Here is a 22,945-nt window from a genome sequence, read left to right as displayed (position 1 = left end):
ATGGATGGAGGGAGGGAGGAGGAGGAGGAGGAGAGGAGAGAGGAGGGAGAGAGGGGGAGAGGGAGGGAGGGAAGAAGTGGGGAGAGGGGAGAATGAGAACAACCTTACCTTTTGCATATCAGCACTAACAATTTTCCCAATGACCTTCAGCAAGTATGTTTTTCAAATATCATGAAAATGTTTGTGATCCACTCAAAGTCCCCTCATGACACCACATAACCAGTATGGCATTAATATTCTCAGGACCCAAATAGAATGAATATTGTAAAATACATATATGTAAGTGATGCTCAGTTTACTAAGCCTTCTGAACCTCATCACTTTAGAGAGGATCCATTTCCCTGGTGATTTTTTTAATATTTAATTTTTTAGTTGTAGTTGGACACAATACCTTTATTTTATTTATTTGTTTTTATGTGGTGCTGAGGATTGAACCCAGGGCCTCACATGTGCAAAGCGAGTGCTCTACCTCTGAGCCACAACCCCAGCCCTCCCTGGTGATCTTTAATGGTGATTCTAAGGTTTTTATCTTACCAGCCTGATAAAATGGTTTCTGGGTCATGTCCAAATACCCAGAGTTCTCTTTGGCTCCAAAGAGTATTGACATGAATCTGTGCTTCTAAACATCCAGTCTCTCCTCCTCTTCCTCCCTATCCCCAACCATCTGTTTGTTTTCATTTAGTGAATATGATTTTTTAAATATAAAAGAAACACAGGTAAGATATTCTAAAACCAATATGTCAAAATAAAAAATTACCACACAGACAGTAGTTAACAGTTTTCATAATTTAATGAAAAAGTATTGGTAAAAAGGTGACATTTGAAAAAAGACCGAGTTTATCTTGAAAACTGGACTATATAAGACAAAATGAAAAAATTAACAAAGGTTAAGAGGTAATACTTGAAACAACAACAAAATGTAGCAAATGCATTTTGGGGCAATTGAAATGTATACAACTGAAGGCTCCTTCATTTACCTAGGAAAATCCTGTAAAAATATTACCATTATTATTTCCCTGACTGGAATGATATTTTACTCCATACTCTCCCTATGGCATTACATATGGAATTTGGCTGAAGCACTATTTTGATGTTTGCTTTTCCTTCCACTCACTCAGAATGGAAAGGAAGGAAAGGACACAGGCCTCTAACATAAGGAGTTTACTCACAGCTCTATTATAATTTTGTTACCATGAAAGTGTCAAATTAATGTCTACCCCAGGAGAACTCAAAGAAAAAGCACAGAAGCCCAGTGCATGAATAAGGGAAATTCTCTTCCTCATTTTTCCATTCAAACAAAATATAGGACACCTACCACATATGTTATGGCATGTTCACACATGTACATAGGCACAAAAGAAACATTTAGAAGATGTAGGCAAAGGAGAGGCAAAATACAGAAGTTTTCAGAAAAATCGAAAACAAAAGGCAGAGGAACCAATTAACAAGGCTTTAAGAACAAAAGTGGGGGAAAGGAAAACTGCTGAGTCTTCCATATTGATGGAGAGAGGGCCCCTGCCTCCACTGACTGGCACCTACTGCAGCTGGACTGTTTCACCAGTAAGAAACTTTAAAAATTGAAAATGGCCACTTTTGTCTGAAACTTCCCACTATACTTTCCCAAACTAGAAGAAAGAGAATATCAATTTAAGGCTAAGAAGAAAAGAGAGCTGAGAATTAGTCTGCTTCACATTTTAAAAATGGCATCTTCCCCCTTTCTTAAATGGGAAGCAGACATGTTTTATCCCCTCCTCCCAAAATGTAACTATTCTCTTCCTCCAGAAATTAATCAAGGCTGAGTTTGGGAACAGGGTAGAAGCAACTTCTGAAAAAACAACTCCAGCCTTTTTGTTTGGAAAATTGTCTTGGATTCAAAATTGATACAAAGCTAAATTATATCCATGTGTTAAACACATGCTTTCAAATTCTGTTGACAATAAAAATCTGTTTCAAAATTAAAGCAGGTAAGAATACTTAACCTCTGTGCATTTTATTATATTTTAATTATACCTCAATAAAAATTTTTATAAACATTAAAGCAGGTATACAAAAACTGTCAGCCAAACTTATTTTAGTCAAACTTATTTGAAAACAACAACACAAAACCCTGACCTGGTACAAATATCCCAGAAATGGTCTCACTTTGGGAAAGGCTCTGGGATCCTTCACAAATGCCTAAACAGAGAGAATCAGAGCATTTTTTTCTTGGAAGTAGTACTTCTGTACTTTTGTAAACACTATCCACAAGTTAGGTTTTTTTATGCTTGTTAGCTGGGTGAAGAGAGTTATAAGTGCGTCCCCAACAAGCACGTCTAGGAACAGGCACTGGACATTTGTAAGCATTAGGAGAATCGACTCAGTAAGTTATGATACTGTGAAAAGAACTCAACCTTGCACAAAGCAAAGGAAGAGGGTAGTGAGTCTGACAGTATCTGAGAATGTTGGTTTCCTGGTCTCTCCCCTGAAGAGGGTTTAGAGACATTAGCAGAGTTAGAAACTTTCTACAGGCAGGAGCTCTGAAACTCACATGCTGTAGTTTGGAAAGATAAGTAGTTTTAGTGTCTGATAATCATGGTCTCTTGAAAATCCATTAACAATGCAAAGACTTAGTATATAGACTCATCAACATGTTAATGTATCTGGAAAGCTGCCCTCAAGTATTTACTGAGCAAATACTCTGGACCCACTGTTCCCAATAGCTTCTGACAAACAAACCTCTGGATAACCTGAAATTCTTGTAATGTGCTTGTATAAACTAGAGTTGAAACCTTTTCCAAAACTGCAAGTCAATTTGTTGTGGAAAAAATTCTTAAATTTTCCCTGCAATTCCTCCTAATATTATGCTAGAACCCTTTTGGTGTATGGATTTCCCCCCAAATATGGGGCAAAGGCAATGTTTGGGTTAAATTTGATAGTTTCTCATCACCTTTGCATTGAACTATGGGAGAGAGGATGTGCCTTGCTTTTACCATGGCTATCCCGTCTAGAATCATGGGGAGGATTTTCCCTGTCTGAACTATCTCTTCTTACCCTGGCCTTTTCTTTATTTCCATCACTTTCTGCTTCAGAATCACTAAGCTCTAGATCTGGGCAATATCCATCATTTTCCTGATATGAAGCTCTCCCTGCAGATCGCCTGAGAAGCTGCCTACCCCAAAACTGCTCCTTTGGGCTCACATTCTTGGTTGGCTTCACACAACATTGGAGATCTTCAGTGGTCCTCACCCATCTATTGGTGGCCTCTTTAAAGGACCTGCCAAAGTGTTCCATAGTGGACTTTCTAATGCTACCCTGACTGGCCAAGTGGGAGCTAAGCATGGACTCCTCACTTGAGCTATCTTTTTGGGTGACATTCCCAGACTTGCCACCCTCTATACCATTGGATTTGGCAAACTTAGAGTTAGTCTGACTTTTCCCATTCCCAACTGAAGACTGTTCATGAAGGGCTGCCTGAAGGGCCAGAGGTTTCCCCAGTGACTGCCCATGATAGAACTCTGCAGAGGGAGCTCTCCAAGCAGGACTGGAATCTTTTGCTTCACTCCGAGAATGGCTGAGACTGGCCAGCAAACAGTTACTCTTGCTCTCTAGTGGATGTCTTGGATAGGATTTCACTTTCATTTCTAGTGGCTCCTGAGGCACCTGCATGCTCTTTTTACTGTGAACGGGGGAGCCACTGCCAGGAGAGCAGGGTCGGTGATCAGCCTCTGTGGAGCTGTTTTTGCAGTCTTCCAGGGTTGATCTGGGCATTTTTAACTTTAAGGTAATTCTTGGTGGTGGGTAAAACAATGAGTTTTCTAGTGCATTTGTCAAAGGAAGTCCTGAGATTAAAAAGAAAGATTCATTTTAGCATCTGATTTAAATAAACAACATACATGCTTATGGTAGAATAAGTTCACCTACCCATTCTTCCACAGGTCTAATGAGCACTTGTCTTTGATATGTAAGAACATCATTGTGTAGCAGCTAACGTGAGCTGAACTAGAAGATGGGATCCAGAATGCTACAGATGAAAGGCTCAGAAATGCTACTGTTTCGTGGCTCCCAACATTTTCACCTTTGTTTTCCCAATCTGTAAAATTATCACAAAGACTAGTGTACTGCCTCCTACATCCTCATCTCTGCCCCTTTTATTTCTGAGAAGAATGTCACTAGCAATGACTAGGAACAGGCTTTCCCTGTGTGTGCATGCACAGTACTTAGGATGTACCTCAGATAGACATTTCAAATGCTTTCCTCCCTTCTCTCCTGGTCCTCCTAAAGCAAGTCAACTACAAATCCTCAGAAGTCTAGTACAGATTTTGGTGTGTGAAGAATAAATATATATTTCAGCCTGACATTAGAAGTCATGGTGGTTCCTGCAAATTTTACGTCTTTAACCTGGAATAATTTCCTAAGTATGAATGAACATTATGGAGATATGGGGAGGTTGTGTAGTATAGATAAGGTCAGCAGGAAAGAATCACAATATTTCTGCCACTGACTGGTTATAGGCATGGCCTGGGGAGTTTTGGTAGTCAGTTACCTGATTAAGTCATCCTATGATTGCAGTTAGAACTGGTCTTCCTCTATTATTTTGAGTGCTCTTAAATAAAAAAGAACACTACCAAACAATTCCTATTTGCATATGGATTTAACCTTTACCCACAGTCATCCTCATGAGATACGGAGAGGACAGCTCTTGGGTGCCCCAATGGGCAGCATGTATTTTCCAAGGGTCTAGGTTGAATAGCCACAGCTCCCATCCCTTCTAGGGCCTGACACCTGTTGATGCTGCAAGCCATAATGAGGTTGATTCCTATAATCAGAAGCCTTGTGGCTGGGGCCAATCTCCTTGGCATGCAGGGGCTCTTTCCTATTGTGTTTTGGTTCTTGTCTTGCCAGTCATGCTGCCCTGTGGCTGAGTAGCCTTGCTGTCTCCTGCTACACAATTCTGTGACCCAGTAATACTGAGCAATACCCCAGAGCCTCTGATGCCTACTTGACACCTCATTTCTGAGTGATTCTCTTGGTTTATGGCTTGCCTTGGCAGTAGCTAATTCTGCTTATCCTGCCCAGTGACCCATAGTTGCTCAGGCTCTGCCACCTAACTCTGTTTTAAATAAGGTGAAGGGAGGTTATAGATTTCACTGAATATGACTGTCATCATTTCAGCCAAATTCCCATGTTTTGGGCACTGTAATTATGCTCACCTGTATCTCACCAAGTGGGATGTGTACCCAGCTGAAAGGGATTCTATCTTGCTGACTGCTTTTCTTCTAGATCAGTTCCTAGACCTAATAGGTGCTCAATATTTTTTAATAAATGAAAACAAGATCTCTTAATTTCTAGCTAAGGATTTGTTTTAATAGAGCACTATAAAGTAACCCTGGAATTAAATGTTTTCTAGAAATGGATTCAATCCTATCAATTTCTAAATGAATTTGATAATCACAGGATAATTTCATGGCTACACCCAATGGCTTCAAATGCCTGTCTTGGATCTAGATGATCTGCCAGAGACTTCCCCCCAACCCTACCCTGGAATTGCTTGCTTCATGAGCTGACAGGGAAATGAGTCATGTTAATATCAGGACTGGACTGAAGCAAATGAGATATCTGACAAGAATTTTAAAAGATCTTTTAAGTGGAAAAACTGGCATAAAGTTTAAATTAGAATAAAATAGGATGTAACAGAATCTGTATATTTGCCAGGATAATTTAATATACTAATTACCTGCAGCAATTTCTTGGTTAACAAGCTGGACTTGCAAACCGAAGATCTGTTCTTGTATTTTGTTGTGTGACAGTTTCAGCTTCTCTCGCCTGCTTATCATGTAGCACAGATTTCGGACCTGAAAGCCAAATTCCCAGCATTTAGAGTTGTTTATCACATTAAGCAAACCCAGCAAATGAAATTGTTTAGTGAAAATGAAGACTACTAAGGTCAGGTGGGGGTGGGAGTAAGGAGCGAAGATAGGACCCAAGAGCCAAAGGCTAACAGCCACTCCCCAGGAATTCACACAATAGGGTCAAGTTTAGTAGCGTGATTCCCATATCAATCAGCAGCATAAGCAAAGCACCTTCTGAAATCTACTCTTCCTGCAGTGTCATGGGCTTGATATTTATGTACATATCAAAGCTGGGAAGATGGTTTAACAATTCAGCTTTCCCTTTAGGTCTCTGAATACAAAGGATGGCAGTGCTGGCTCCACTACAATTTTCTACCAAGTGCTGGACCAGCAAGGCGAAAGGTATGCTTGGAAGACTGGAAATGGCTTTTTTTGGTCCACATTTTCAACTTAGCCAAGTTTCCATAGCCACAAAGGTAAAATTCTCACTGTCTCATACTCCTCACTTGGGCAAGTTACCCAAACTTTCTGGGCCTCAATTTATTCACATACAAATAGGAATGATAATAATAGATTTTTTCCCATAAGCATGTTAGAATTATATGAATTAATATTTATAAAATTCTTAGAACAGTGTTGGTAATAATAGTACTAATGGTAGGTGCTATATACATGTCTCTTAAGTTTTAAAGTGAGTCAAATCTAATAGTTTCTTTTCAAATTTTGGTATCAGAGGGGGGAAATCAAGCCATTTCTATAATTATATTCAATTATAAAATTCTCTAGGGTAAACATAGTACTTAACCTTTCTCCGAACCCCTAAAGCACCTAATTTAGAAGATACCTGATAAAATTATCATGAGTTAAATTATCTGGTAGAGTGGCTCTCAACCAGGGGCAATTTTGACTCCCAGAAGAAACATGGTAATTTGGAGACATTTTTGGTTGTCACAACTAGATGTGTATGAGCAGTGCTACTGGTATCTACTGGGTAGAGGCCAGTGATAATGGTACATATCTTAATGCCTATGCTGGGCACAGTAGTGCACAAATGTAATCCCAGCGATTCAGGAGGCTGAGGCAGGAAGATTCCAAGTTCATGGTCAGCCCCAGTCACTTAGTGAGGCCCTAAGGAATTTAGTGAAATTATCTCAAAATGAAAAATAAAAAAAGGGCTGGGGATATAGGTCAGTGGCAGAGCACCCCTGATCCCAATCCCCATCACCAAAACAAAGAAAACAAAATCTTCCCTAAAACAAAGGGAAGCCTGCTACAACAAACAACTATCCAGCCCAAAATGTTAATAGTGATGAGATGGGGCATGAGGGCACATGCCTGTAATCCCAGGAGGCTGAGGCAGGAGGATTGCAAGTTCTAGGTCAGCCTCAACAACTTTGTGAGACTCTATCTCAAAATTAAAAAATAAAATGAAATAAAAAGGGTTGGGATGTAGCTCAGTGGTAAAGTGGGTTCAATCCTCAGTACCATAAAAACAAACAAACAAAACAAAACAAAACAAAAAAACCTACCACCATCCCAACAAAAAACCAAAATATCAAGAGTGCAAAGTTTGGGGGCTGGGGTTGTGGCTCAGTGGTAGAGCACTTGCCTAGCATGGTGAGGCACTGGGTTTGATCCTCAGCACCACATATAAATAAATAAAGTCCATTAATAACTAAAAAATATTTTTAAAAAAGAGTGCCAAGCTTTAGAAACCCTGATCTAGAGTTTTCCTGAATAAAATTCACTTTTTTTCTGGCCTGAAGTCTCATAAATGTGTCAGTAAAGTATAGCTGAGCCAGTTTAGGCTCCACAGTGAATAAAAAGTAAACAAAATGAGAATTTATTTCAAATTTCAAATTCACTGAGCATATGTGTTGAGGCCTCTCTAATCCCTTGAATGTGCCTGTCAAAATTTAAACAGAGCCCAACATCTGGGGCCATAGTAAAATCAGAAAATAAAGGACATGCAGAAGACTACACCATACTGAGCTGGCCATCTTTAAACTAGAAGAGGGACCTCCATCTCTATGCAGAACTGAGATTTGCACACTAATCAGAGGTGGAAAACTTACCCTCTCTAGGTCCTGCCGCAGGTGCATGAACATTCTCATGCGAGTGTGAATGCTTTCCTCTTTTGGCTGTACTAGGCCATTTTCTTCTTCTTCTTTCGGAGGAAATAATGGCTTATTGAAGTTGCTTTTGCGTTTCAGTTTCCAGTAGTTATAGATAAAGTCCACGGTTAATATGGGCATCCCAAGCTCGGCAGCCACATCTTCCACTTGTACCAAAGTATAGAACTCCTCTTCCAGCGCCCGAAGCTTCTGTGCCCGCAGGCTGGTTTTCTCACTTTTGGCCTGGCTCTGCTCAGCAGCTCTGTGGTAGGGGTACTCGACTTCCCCAAGTTTCTGCCTGTTTTGGCTATGCTTGAGGCAGTATGACTTGAACTTAACTTCGTCCCCCTCATCTAGGATGGTCTTCATCTCTAGGCCGTGCTCAAAGGCACAGGTGACATGGAAGGCAGTGATGCAGCTTTTCACGGAGCACTATAGGAAGAAAGGATGTGTTAAAGCATCAGGGTAAGTGCGAAAGGGAGATCACTGAGTCTCTTGGCCTAAACTGAGAGCTTTTAGGAAGCAAAGTAAAGATAGGGAGCTATGGGGAAGACTTCCTAAACTGACCATGATAGATGCTTTAGAAGTAACCTAGAAAATTTGCTCCTACAGAATACAGCAAATCAGAATTGTTTAACTCTCCCTTTAAGGTTTTAGCTTAAGTATTCAAGCCTTCAGTTATCTTTTCTTGTTTTTGGTACTGGGGATTTAACCCAGGGGCACTTTACCAATAAGCTACATCCCAATCCCTTTTTACTTTTTTGAGACAGGTTCCCACTAAGTTGATTAGGGCCTCTTTACATTGCTGGGGCTGGCCTCCAACTGGCAATCCTTCTGCCTTAGCCTCCCAAGTCACTGGGATTATAGGAGTGTGCTACTGTGCTCAGCTTTTTTTCTTCTTCTTCTTCTTCAGCTACTGGGGATTGGACCTAGCTTCTTGCTAGGTAAGTGCTCTACCACTGAGCTACATCCTTGAACCGTTTTTATTTTTATTTTGAGACAGGGTCTCTCAGGCTGGCTTTGAACTTGTGATCCTTCTGCTTCAGCCTCCCAAGTAGCTGGGATTATAGTACAAGTCTGTGCCACCACACCTAGCTAAACCTTCAGTTTTTCTGAGAAGCCTTTAGCAACTTATAGAAACACTTATGAGGTCTCTTCTCTGGGTCTCCCATAACACCCTATATATCCTTTTATAGTAGTAATTTTCACACTGTAAGTTCTCTAGCCATAGATCCTAAAGACAGAAGCTGTGTCATTAATTTTGGAAATCATTATCAATTACTGAATAAGCAGTTGATCAGAAAATGCTTTTGAACAAATGAAAATAAAAACAAAGTCAATATTATTGCCAGAACATCCATTGGTTCTATAAAGGTTGTGTGGGGGGGTGTGGCTCAGTGGTAGAGCAGTTGCCTAATGTGCAGGAGGCCCTGGGTTTGAACCCTAGAACTACAAATAATAATAATAAAAACAAATATTTTAAAAGGTCATAGAAATTATAATATCTGAGTAACCCAACTTCTAGAAATTATTATTGTAGAATTGAGCTGTCCAACATAGTAGTCAACTAGTCATGAATGTCTATTTAAATCTTAAGTTAATTAAAATTGGGCTAGGAATGTAGTCCAGTGGTAAAGCACTTGCCTAGCACATGCAAGGCCCTGGGCTCAATCCTCAGCACCACAAAAATTTTAATTAAAATTATATATAATGAAAAGTGTAGCTCCTTAGTTATACTAGCCACATTCCAACCATATGAGACAGCACAGATATAAAACAATTCCATCAGAAAGCTCTATTAAAAAGTGTGGTTATAGACATTCTGAATGTGTTTATAATATTCTGCCATTCATTCATAGATTTACAACATTTTTAAACATTACTGTGGAGTATACACTGAATATTCATCAGTGAATAGTAGAAAGGAGGCATAGTAGAAAGAATTTGGTCCATGATAGCTGCATTTCTTGTACTTTCCTTAGATTCAATTGCTATATGTTGTGATTACAATGTTACAGCTTTCCTTCCAAAGATTTAAAATACAGGGGTACACTTATATGTTTAAGTAGAAGAAGAGAGGAAAGCAAGAGAGGAATTATTTCTAAGGAAATATTGGGAATTTTTCTAAGTCTCAAAGCTTTTGGAAGCCTACCTCTGGAGGGCCCGCTGCTCTATGTATCAGGGGTTTGATAATTGTTAAACAGAGAATGACCATGGATATGAACAAAGACAGAAAGAATGCAAAGTCTGACAGGTCTCCTCAGACACCTAAGAGAATACTGGCAAACATCAAAGCTTTATTGGGGGAAGATCTCATTTAAGCTAATTTCACAGGATAAAGAATTCCAGGGATGGAATATAATTCTAACATCATCTAATCTAGTCTCACATTTATTATTGCTTGAACTTCCTCTATAGTACTTGATTTTAGATCTTCAACCCACTCCCCTTCACCTTCCAAATAAGTAGTATAATCTAGTCACATATTATACTCTTTCACTGACAAAAATCTCACAATCTCCTACTACAGCCCTCCCCAGCTTTGGCCAATTGTATCAGAAAATTTTGCTACATCACACTAAAATCTGTATGCTTAAAATTTCCACAGATTTGGCAAGCCTCATGAAAATGAGGATAATGAAAACCCAGAACATACTTTTATCTGAGTACCTTTTATTATCATTTGGCTAAGAAACTAGCCAGACATTTCAAAAACAAGTAGTAAAGGGCATTCGTTAGCAAAAGATTAAAAGTGTTGGCCATAGTGCTCTTTTGCTGTTTAATAACAGATACAAATATGGGAAGAAAAAACAAAATGATTTTCTTTTTAAGGGGATGAACCTGTAACATACAATAAAAGTCCCATCCACTTAGGAGGCTGAGGCAGGAGGATTGTGAGTTTGAGGCTAGCCTGAGCAACATAATGAGATCCCCTTCACAAACACACTACTACTACTACTACTACTACTACTACTACTACTAGTACTACTAATACCAATAAGAAGCTAAAAAGAGATTATCTCTCTCAGGTCAAACTTATAGAATGTAGATACATTAATATAGATTACTCAAAATAAAAGACAATACACAGATAAGAATTTGGTACTTATATGAAAAATGGAATGTCTCTTAGGAAACTGCCATAAACTGGGTGCGGTGGCACACGCCTGTTATCCCAGCGACTCAGGAGGCTGAGGCAGGAGGATCGCAAGTTCAAGGCCAGCCTGGGCAACTTAGTGAGACCCTGTCTCAAAATAAAAAATAAAAAGGGCTAGGGATATAGCTCAGTGGTAGAGTACCTCTGGGTTTAATCCCCAGTACATACATACGTATATATACACATACATACATACATAAAATTCATCTTGTTTAAGAAAAGGTCATTCTGTGCTATTTATAACTGGAGGTCTATATACTTTGGTGATAAAGAAGAAATGCCAACTAGGTTTTGGAACCACTCAAATACTTATTTCTTGCTGGGAATGTGGCTCAGTGGTACAGTGCTTGCCTGGCACCCATAAGGTCCCGAGTTAAATTTTCAGCATGACACACACAAAAATACACTTTTTAATGGTGGTGTGCATCAGTCCTAAAGCCTCATGCATGCTAGGCAAATGCTCTACCATTAAGCTACATCTCCAGTCCAATATTTTTTTCTGAAAAGATAAAGGCATATTCTACTAAACAAAATGCCTTTGCATGTATATCATTTATTTTTACTCTAACCACTAAAGATGAGGGGAGGTGTTATTATGCCCCTTAAAACCCACGTTTATTCTTAAAATTTTAGAAACACCTCAATTTTTATACCTTTATTTTATTTATTTATTATTTTTATGTGGTGCTGAGGATCGAACCCAGTGCCTCTCATGTGCTACACAAGCTTTCCACCAAGTTACAACCCCAGCCCTAATTTTTTTTAAAAAAATATTTTAACTGAAATAACTGCTCTCATTGTGTTGAGCAAGTAGCACTCATACAAACATCTTTATACATGTTACTATATGCATATCAGTGTGGTTATCACATCCACTCACTGAAATAACACAACCCCCCAGGTTTACTGAGACATCTTACACATTACAAAACTCACCAATTTTAAATTAACATTTCAATGGTTTTCAGTATATTCATAGGGTTGTACAGCCACCATCACTACCTAATTCCATCTTCATCACCTCCAAAAAGAAATCTTGTACTCATTTGTAGTCATTCTCTGTTCCCAACCCAAAACCCAAGAAATCACTAATCAATTTTCTATAGCTATAGATTTGTTCATTCTGGACCTTTTATATAAGTGGAATCATACAAGATGTAGCTATTTGTGTTTGGCTTCTTTCATTTGGCATGTTTTTAAGGTTCATCAGTATCATAGCATATGTTAGAATTTCAATTCTGTCAGGCACAGTGGCACACACCTGTAATTCCAGCAACTCAGGAGGCTGAGTCAGGGGGATTGAAAATGCAAAGCCAGCCTCAAGCAACTTAGTGAGACCCTGTCTCAAAAATTAAACAGAACTAGGGATGTAGCTCAGTGTTAAAACATTTTGGGTTCAATTCCCAGTACGACTACCATTACCAACAACAAAACAAAACTCAAACACTTCAATCTTGTTTATGGCCAAAATATATTCCATTGTAAGGATATATCCCATTTATTAATCCATTCATTAGTTGATAGACATCTGTGTGTTTTTCACTTTTGGCTATTATAAAACAATGCTGCTATGAAAACTCATATAGAAGTTTTTATATGACTATATGTTTTTATTTTTCATGAGTATTGTGCAGTAAAGAATTACCCTTCTCCAAAGAAAGGTTTGGCCCTTTGCCTCCAGCCCCTGAGAGGTAACTCTGAAGCCTTTGGGATGTCTGACCTATCTGACAAGAGCTGTCTTTAATTACCTGGCAGCGTTGGGCCAAGTCAGATAGTCTATGCTAACAGCATGATTTACAGTGCAGGCTTTGGGCCATGTGGCATCAGCCTAACCTCTAGAGGGACCTGGAACTGAGGTCATCCACGTGGGTGGTCAGCTGTGTCTACATGGTCAAGCCCCAATGATATTGGCTGAGCTTTGCAGGTTGACAATAGCCTGGTGTATCACACATTGTTTCTGGGAGAAATAAGCTCTCTCTGATCAGCTCCCCTGGAAGGGTATCAATAGAAGTTATACTCCCGTTCTGTCCTAGACCATGCCCTATGTGCCTTTTTCTTTGGCTAATTCTAAATCTGTGTTTCCTTTCACTAAAACAAATCATAACTGCACATAATGGCTTTCCGCATTCTGTGAGTACTTCTAGTGAATTAATGACTCTAAAGACAGTCTTGGGGAAATTTCAAAATATGGGTACCTACTTAGAAATGGAATCACTGGTTTATGGGGTCACTTTTGTTGACTGTTTTGAAAAATTGTCAAACTTTTTCACAGCAGCCACATCATTTCACAACTTCACCAGCAACACAGAAGAGTTCCATTTTTTCCACATCTTTGCCAACCATTATTGTTACCCTTTCTTATCATTGGCACTCCAGTGGGTATGAAGTAGTATCTTATTGTAGTTTATTTACTTCTAAAGGGGGAAAATAAGAAATATTTTCTATATATTCTTCAGAAGACATAGAAGTAAACAGACTTAGAAAAATAATTTCATTAGGGCTGGGGATCTATCTCAATGGTAGAGAGCTTGCCTAGCATGCTCAAGGCCCTGGTTTAACCTCCAATACTGAGAAGAAAATCTTTCATTAGGGGGAAAAATGCTACCCTTATACATCCATTTAAAAATATTTATTTATTTACACATCCACATTTGTGAGGAGAGTTTCTGTGGGGTGGGAATGGGACCAGATAGGGTGGCTGGAACAATAATCTTGAAAAAGAATACCAGAGGGCTGGGGTTGTAGCTCAGTGGTAGAGTGCTTGCCTGGGACTGGTAAGGCCCTGGGTTCGATCTTCAACACCATATAAAAACAAATAAACAACAAACAAATAAATAAAATAATGGTTAAATTCTTAAAAAAAAAGAACACCAGAAACTGATTAAAGAATTAAGACATTAACTTATGTATTATTTTCTTTTTACAGAGATATTTTGGGCTGGGGATGTAGCTCATTAGTAGAGCACTTGCCTATCATGTGTGAAGCTCTGGGTTTGAGTCACAGCACCGCGAAAAAAACCCCAAAACTGCTGTTCTTTAAACATTGTGTCTTCCTCAAGAGCAGATAACACCTGACTGGAATAGCAAACACCTGGTGCATATGTCTTCAACAGTTCTATTTTTTAAAATTTTTTTTTAGTTGTAGACAGACACAATACCTTTATTTTATTTATTTGTCTTTATGTGATGCTGAGGATCGAACCCAGGGCCTCACACATGCAAGGCAAATGCGCTACCAACTGAGCTACAACCCAGCCCTCTATTTTTTTTTTTGTGGTGCTGGGGATTGAACCCAGGGCCTTGTGCATTCAAGGCAAGCACTCTACCAACTGAGCCATATCTTAGCCCTGTCCTCAGCAGTTCTTGTACTGCCACAGGACAATGTCTATTTGGATGAACAGAGAAATGGATGGAGTCAGAGCAATCTGCTCAAAACTTGGTTACAAAAACAATGCCATAAATGGTCCATGCTAGTTTACAATACTCACTTCAGCCACTGCATACTTAAAATTCCAGCACCTGTAGTGACCACCAGCCCTTCTGATCTCTCATCCTTAAGGGCCTAAAGGTCTGTGGAGATGTCACTGCAGTGTTAGGTAACTTCTTCTGTGTTTATGTCTGGCCTCTCTTAACATACTCTGAGCTTCTACAAGACAGGGACCATAGCTAGGTGCAGTGGCATGTGCCTGTAATCCCAGTGACTTGGGAGGCTGAGACAGGAGGATTGAAAATTCAAGATAAGCCTCAACAACATAGTGAGGCCCTAAGCAACTTAGTGAGACCCTATCTCAAAATAAAAAATAAAAAAAGGCTAGGGATGTAGCTAAGTGGTAAATTGCCCCTGGGTTAAACCCCCAGTACTGCCTCCCCCCAAATGCAGAAAGAGGGACCATAACTGTCATAGGACAAGAACAATTTGTACTGACTATAAACTCCTCAAACTGAGAATAATAATAAGGCACTTTCCCTCAATGTTTCATTTTTTTCTCTCTAATATACCATCTTTAATAGTCACTGAGCAGATGTACTTGCTTACTTAATACTTTCCTATGTGGTGAAGATTTTGTTTTAAAAAAAATTCACTTCTCTCATGCCAAACAGTAAACTCTTGGTGGCCCACCATTTTATCCTTATTTCAGTATACTTGTATATATGTCTTTGGACAAGGTCCCATCCCTCTACTGTCTACCCAAACCCCAAATGTTTAATGATTCTATTCAGTTTGGGTGGATGAATGATAGAGCTTTCTATGAGCAAAGTTAGATTGACTCTAGAGCATAATAATATAAATAAAAATGACAAGTACTATTACTAGTACAACTAACACTGAGTATTCACTATCTTTCTAGGCAGTATGCTAAAACTCTTACCATCTTAAGTAAGTACTATTAACATCTTCATTTATAGATGTGGAAACTTAAGTCCAGATATGTTAGTTAATTTTTCCAAGCCTGTGTAACCAACAAGAGGTAGAATCAGGATTTAAACTCCAGAAGCCTGACTCCAAAGGCCATATTTTTTTTAATATTTATTTTTTTAGTTGTAGTTAGACACAATACCTTTATTATATTTATTTATTTTTATGTGGTGCTGAGGATCGAACCCAGGGCCTTGTACGTGCTAGGTGAGCACTCTACCACTGAGCCAAAACCCCAGCCCTCCAAAGGCCATATTCTTAACCACTATTCTTTCTTTACACTCAGGAATGCCTAAAGCATCTGGATCTAGAATGAATGGGGCTTGAACATAAGATAGAGAAGTACTAGCTGGGCATGGTGGCACACACCTGTAATCCCAGCAGCTTAGGAGGCTGAGGCAGGAAGATTGTGAGTTCAAAGCCAGTCTCAGCAACTTAGTGAGGCCCCAAGCAACTCAATGAGACCCTGTCTCTAATTAAAATACAAAACAGGGCTGGGGATGTGGCTCAGTGGGTAAGTGCCCCGAGCTCAATCCCTGGTACCAAAAGAGAGAGAGAGAGAGAGAGAGAGAAAGAAATAGAGAGGGAAATAGAGAGAGAAATAGAGAGAAGTATGCTACAGGAGTTCTGGAAAGCTGCTGGCAGTTAGAGGTAAGGACTGTGTACACAGTCTAGGCAAAATCCAGGGCTGTACCTGATTTGAACCCGGACTTTAGGATCTGCACAAGGAATATCAGAAGCCTTTGTATTCAGGAGAAAGGATGGTTCTAGTTCCTAAATGTGGAGGCTATGGATATTGGCTGGTCTGGACCCCCAAACTGCTGGTGTTACAATTTTTATCCTTGCCCAGAGGATGTTTCCAAATTAAAAGTGGAGGACTGAAGGATATTCCCATTGCCAGAAGAAAAGAAGCCAGACAAAACACAATTCACAGTTAAAAGACTTCCATAACGCATTTATAAGCTAAATGCAAAAAAAGCTAAATGCCCAAGATATGTTCATAATTATAGAGACTCTTAAATATAACTCCAAAAAACAATTATGCTAACAAAACTTGACACCTACTAAATTACTGTATTTGTTTTCCATGTTTCTGATCCCTGTACAGGGAAGCAAGATGCTGGATCATGAATGGATTTGAAATTTACTTTTATTTAGTCATGGTTTAAAAGGAAAACAATTTTTTTGGTTTGTTTTCTTACAAACCAAACTGGACTTCCTATCCAGTTGTCAACTGTGGAAAACGAAGACCACTTTCAGTATAAGCAGAACATAGGTGGAGAAAAATACAATCACATTTAAGAAGATCACCTGGTGGGGTTGGGGTTTGTAGCTTGCCTAGCATGCATGGGGCCCTGGTTTTCATCTGTAGATATGGGGTGTGGGGCAGAAGGTCATCTGAGGCTGGGGATACAGCTCAGTGGCAGAGCACTTTCCTAGCATGTACAAGGCCCTGGGTTCTATTCCCAGCACTACAGGACAAAACAACAAAAACCAAACTAAACAAAAAGATCACCTAAAGTTTACCACCTTTGCTCAGAAGTGGGGATGGGACTGCCTTTAATGCCACTGGCTACTTACGTCACATTTCCCAGGACAGAAAACATGTCTTTATTTATTTATTTTAATGTGGTACTGAGGATCGAACCCAGTGCCTCACACATGCTAGGCAGGTGCTCTGCCACTGAGCTATAGCCCCAGCACCCCAATCCTTTTTTACCTACTGAAAAACCTTTGCTGCTACAGCTTTCTCCCTAACTCAGTCACTCCCTTTGAATGCATACTGTTCTGTCCTGTTAATAAATATATGTACATAGTTATATTTCTTCCATCTAAAAGACTTTTTTATTCTGTGTATCTAGACTGTTCCTATCCTAGTTCTTTGCCCTGCCCCTTGGCTATGTAGTTTTGTCCATCCCACTCCACATAAACTGCTTATATAGATCACCAATAACACATTGCTAAATCCAGGGATCCATGTATGGTCCTCATCTTACCTCAGCATGGAGGTAACACCATGGAGCTTTCGCTTCTTAAAATGCTTTCTTTTCTTGGTTTTGAATGCTACTACACTCTCTTGAATTTTTGCCTCTCTACCTGGTGGGTATCTTTTTAGTCTCTTCTGCTAGCTGTTCCTATTCTCCTTGATTTACTAACTCTGGAAAGCTAAGGTCCAGTCCTTGATACCGTTCTTCCCTCTATCTATTCTGACTCAGTTGGTGAACTTACCCACTCGACACTTTAAAACTATCCATATGCCAGTGCCTGCCAAATTTATGTTTTTGGTCCAAGACTTCCTCCTAAACTCCAGATTCATGTCAACAACTGCCAGTTTGACATTTTGACTATGGTATGTGATAGACACCTCAAACTTAAGTGTCCAAAATGGAATTCCTGATTTTCTTCCTCAAATCTGTTTTATCTACAGATTCCTTTTACAGTTTATCCAAAGTTCATCCTCCCCCTGTTTGGGTAAAAATTGTGGTGTCATCCTTAAATCCTTTCCTTCTCTCACACCTCATATCTGATCCATAGTAAATCCTGTTGGCTCTACCTTCAACATTCATCCAGAATCCAAGTATGTTTTACCATTTCAAGGGCTACCACTGTGGTCAAAGCTACCAACCACCTCTCTCATTGCATTTCCTTCTAATTGCTTTTCTTGCTTCTAAACTTCTGTCCTCACAGTCTATTTTTTTAAAAGAAAGGGTCTTTACTGCCCAAACTGTTACTTAACTCCTAGACTCAAGTGATCCTCCTGCCTTGAGCCTCCTGCTTAGCTAGGATTACAGGCATGGGCTACCATGTCTGGCTCTATTCTCAACAGAGTAGCTAGAATGCTTTTAAAAAACCTTTTCCTATGGAAAAACCTACATAATAGAATAATATAATAAACTCTCTGTATACCCACCATCCAGCTTTAGTGGGTTTTGGTAGATGGCCATTCTTGTTTCATCTTCACCTCACAGTGCCCTGTTCTCTGTATTATTTTCATACCACAATATTATATCTAAAAAAGATAAATTGCTGGTATGATGGTATACAACTGCAATCTCAGCAACTCAGGAGGCTGCGGCAGGAGCATTGCAAGTTCAAGGCCAGCCTTGGCAACATAGCAAGACCTTGTCTCAAAATAACATAAAAAGGGTTGGGGATATTTACTCAGAGGTAAAACGCCTCTGAATTCAATCTCCAGTATTGAAAAAAAATGCTATCAATTGGCTGCTTAAAACCTGCCAATGAATCCCTCTTAACTCAGTGTAAGAACTAAAGATTTATAAGGCTTCTGGAAGCCGTTACCAGGAGCTGGCAAACTACGTCCACAAACTAAATGCAGTTGGTCACTTGTTTTTTGTGCTCCACGAGCGAAGAATAGAAGGAATTTTTTTTTTTTAAATCCAGAGAAGAAATTTTTCTTTGGTGTATTAGGGATTGAATTGAGGGTACTTTACCACTGAGTTACATCTCTGGTTCTTTATTTAATATATACTTTTTAGATGTTGATGGACCTTTATTTATTATTTATGTGTGGTACTGAGAATCAAACCCTGGTGCCTCACACATGCTAGGCAAGTGCTCTACTACTGAGCCACAACCCCAGCCAATCCTTTAATGATTTTAAAATATTTATTTTTTAGTTGTAGTTGGACACAACACCTTTATTTTATTTATTTATTTTTATGTGGTGCTGAGGATTGAACCCAGGGCCTCACAGGTGCTAGGAGAGCGCTCTACTGCTGAGCCACAACCGCAGCCCCAAGTCCTTTAATTTAAAAAAAAAATTGAGATAGGATCTTGCTAAGTTTCTCAGGCTGGCCTCAAACTTGTAATATTCTTGCTTCAGCTTCCCAAGTAGCTGGGATTATAGGCATGTACCATCATGCCCAGCAAAAGAACAATATAGGAAAAATGACATGTGAAACTTATATGAAATTTATTTTCAGAGTCTAAAAATGAAGTTTTATTGGGATATGGCCATGTTCTTTTCTTTAAGTATTGTCTATTGCTGTCTTCATGCTACAAAGGCAGTGTTTTAAGTAGTTGCAATCAAGATACATGGTTCACAAAGCCTAATGTATTTAGTATCTGGCCAATTGTAGCAAAAAATTGCCAACCTCTGCCATAATCAATCAGGCCCCTGAGTAATCCCTTTAACTTCCTCTTCCTACATACTCCATTCTCATCTCACTAGCCTCTTTTCAGTTGCTCAAATAGGCCAGACAATCCTATCTTATAGCCTTTCTAATGGCTGTTTCTTCTGCTTGGAACATTATTACCCTAAACATCTGCATAGCTCTTTCTTTTGCTTTTAAGCCTTGGATCAAACTGCCACTTACACAATGAATTCTACCCTGACCACTCTATTTAAACTTGTAACTCATGCTCCTTTCTCTATACTCCCTATCTTCTTACTGTACTCCACATTTTTTATTTCCATAGCATTTACCACCTTTGAATGTGTTATTAAATATCTACTGCTTATGCTGGGTATGGTGGCACATAATCCCAGCAACTCAGGAGGCTGTGACAGGAGGATGGCAAGTTCAAGGCCAGCCTTAGCAACTTAGCAAGACCATGTCTCAAAATAAAAAGTATAAAAAGGACTGGGGATATACCTTAGTGGTAAATTGCCCCTGGGTTTAATCCCCAGTACCTCAAAAATATATCTATTGATTATTATCTACTTCTCCCAGCTAAAAGTAAGTTCCATGGTATATGAATGATTCTTTGTTGGTTCACTGTCAGACTCAATGCCTTTACATAATTAGGTATAAATATATGTTGCTTTTCTTTTTTCAGTACAGGGGATTGAACCCAGGGCTTTATGCATGCTAGACAAGCACTCTATCACTACATGTCGAATAAATACAATTCCTTATAATCTAAAGTTTGGGTTGTAGATGCAGCTCAGTAGTAGAGCACTTGCCTAGCATGGATAAAGTCCTGGGTTCAATCCCAAGCACTGTAAAAAGAAAGCTTGAGTCTCAATGTGGTAAGATCTTTATAAAATGAAAAATTTGAATTCTAAGTCATGAAAATAAGATGACAAATTTTTTCCAGAATGTTATATCCATCTGTTCATCTATCATCTACTTATCAATCTAATATTTACTGTCTGTCTGCCTCGTCAGGGTGTGGGATCTAAAAATAAAAAAAATCTGAGCTAACAACTTATAGATGAATAACCATAACAGAAGGCAGAATGTAGTAATGCAGGGCTGTAATGCAAACCCAGGTCTGCTAACGTCAAGTCAATGCTTTATTTTGACACAGTCATGTTGTCAATAACTAACAATTATAAAAATAATTATTTGTGTTGCTGTGGATTGAACTCAGGGCTTTGTACATGCTAGGCAAGCACCCTACCACTGAACCAGCTCCTAAAGATAATTTTCTCAAAATAGTAAAAATAGAGTGAAAATGCAGGTTCCACAATAAAGAAAATTAGTAAATTACTGGATGGAAATTCAATGTCTTATAAAATGATTAAATAATAATTATGAAAACAGAAGATATTTCACTTGAAAAGTGGGAAAAAGTATGTATCACAAACTAATCTATGGTACAACAAAAGATGGATATATTTATTCAGTAAACACTAATCAAATGCTAACAGCACTATGCTCTGTGCCAGGGAAAATTCACAGAAGAATGATGCACAATCTTGGTCCTCAAGGAGAACCACATATGTGGATTAACCAGAAGAGAACTTAAACATAAACAGGTAGTATGTTAGGGCAGTAAATCCAAGGGAAACAGTTTTCCTTTATAATTGCTAAAGTGCTATAGTTAGGATAATTAAAACCAGCCCCAAAAGGTTTAAAAAGCAAGGGAAAGTATTTAATTATGTTAGATGATGAGCCTGAACCACATTGTCATGCCACACAGCAAGGAGTCTTATGAAACACCCAGAGCCACTGTCCTAAACTATGACATTATATGGACCTTTTTCTGTGGAGAAAGTCAGCAGGCAAAGTGAACTCTAACCAGCCTGTAGCTCACTTTCAGGAGGTCTGAGAAGTGGAAGGCCAGTCTTTCCTTCCCTCTTGCCTGCTGAGCCACCTTACTATGTCTGGAATAGAAAGTGAAATGCATTATGGAAATCGAGATTACAAAGAATAAACTTTTGTGCCTTTGCTGGATGTAACTGGCCTTTACCAGTTTTAGCTATGTGCCCACTCCAACTGCTGCTGCTGGGTATCACACCAGCTACTATTTCTACTTCTGCTTCAAGCAGCTAAGTTCTTGTGTGCCAAATATCCTAGAAAATCTTACTTGCATTACCACACACTATAAATGTGCCTACTAAAATGATTTTCAAAACCACCAGAATTCATCCTTTCAAATACATTTCTCCCTACTAAAATGGCTACTTAGTCCAGCAACGGCCAACCGTCAAATCATCCTGGAGCTCAAGTCCATTTACAGTTAGTGGGTGAGCCACACAAGTATACAAGTTGCTTGTTTTAGAATTATAGCTTATTCCCACCCAGGATGCTGTCATTCAGCTTTAGAGCTCAGCTAATTCATCAGCTCTGACAGCAAAGGATGGAGAATATTTCTTTTTGAGACAGTCTCACCATGTTGCCCAGGCTGGCCTTGAACTCCTGGGCTCAAGTGATTCTCCTGCTTCAGTCTCATGAGTAGCTGGGAACCCGACATATACCACTGTACCCAGCAACCACTATGAATATTGAAAAAAAGCTGAACAGTCCAGAGGCCACATCCAAAATGGGTCCAGAAATGGGTCTATAAAATGTCAGAGCCCTAGGAGTGAATAGGTGGCCTCTTGAGTGACTTTCTAGTTAATAGAACTCTTTTTTTAAATATTGATTTTTTAGTTGTAGTTGGACATAATACCTTTATTTTATTTATTTATTTTTTATGTGGTGCTGAGGATTGAACCCAGGGCCTCACACATGCTAGATGAGTGTTCTACTGCTCAGCCACAACTCCAGCCCAATAGAACTCTTTACTAGGAAAGTGTATCTGACCAATTTGATTTTAGCTCACTTCACCATTTTTCATGGGCACTTACCTGAATACAAGCTCCTATCTTCACTTTGCACAGATTGCAAACTAAGGCCCACCGGCTGGGTGGGATGTGGGAGATTTTTGTGATTGGTTCCATCCTCTCAGGACAAGCAATGCTGACCTAGAAACAAAATATCATCATAAGGCAGAAGCATCAGTGCATTTCAGAAGTACCTTTCACAAACCATAAATTATTTTTTTTTCCTTTTGGGGTACTGGGGATTGAACCCAGGGGCACTTAACCACTGAACCACATCTCTAGCCCTGTTTTATATTTTATTTAAAGATAGGGTCTCGGGGCTGGGGATGTGGCTCAAGCGGTAGCGTGCTCGCCTGGCATGCATGCGGCCCGGGTTCGATCCTCAGCACCACATACAAACAAAGATGTTGTGTC

General features: G+C 39.3%; 1 protein-coding gene across 7 annotated transcripts in view; it reads right to left on the bottom strand.

Annotated features, from left to right (window-relative positions):
* Positions 1 to 771: 771 nt before the first annotated feature.
* Jade3 (jade family PHD finger 3) overlaps positions 772 to 22,945 on the bottom strand; it is a 138,147-nt gene continuing 115,973 nt past the window's right edge. For all 7 annotated transcript variants that reach the window (XM_048796502.1, XM_048796505.1, XM_048796501.1 and 4 more), the window contains 4 exons: positions 22,556 to 22,672; positions 7,904 to 8,374; positions 5,714 to 5,831; positions 772 to 3,818 (listed from right to left, as the gene is read on the bottom strand). In XM_048796502.1, the coding sequence (XP_048652459.1) occupies positions 2,923 to 3,818; positions 5,714 to 5,831; positions 7,904 to 8,374; positions 22,556 to 22,672 (1,602 nt within the window). In that variant the 3' untranslated portion in view covers positions 772 to 2,922. The remainder of the gene's footprint in view (positions 3,819 to 5,713; positions 5,832 to 7,903; positions 8,375 to 22,555; positions 22,673 to 22,945) is intronic.

Source organism: Marmota marmota, unplaced genomic scaffold (genome assembly GCF_001458135.2).
Source record: "Marmota marmota marmota unplaced genomic scaffold, marMar, whole genome shotgun sequence".
Taxonomy (NCBI): domain Eukaryota; kingdom Metazoa; phylum Chordata; class Mammalia; order Rodentia; family Sciuridae; genus Marmota; species Marmota marmota.
Note: the sequence above shows the minus strand (reverse complement) of the source record. Positions and strands in the feature narration are given on the sequence as shown.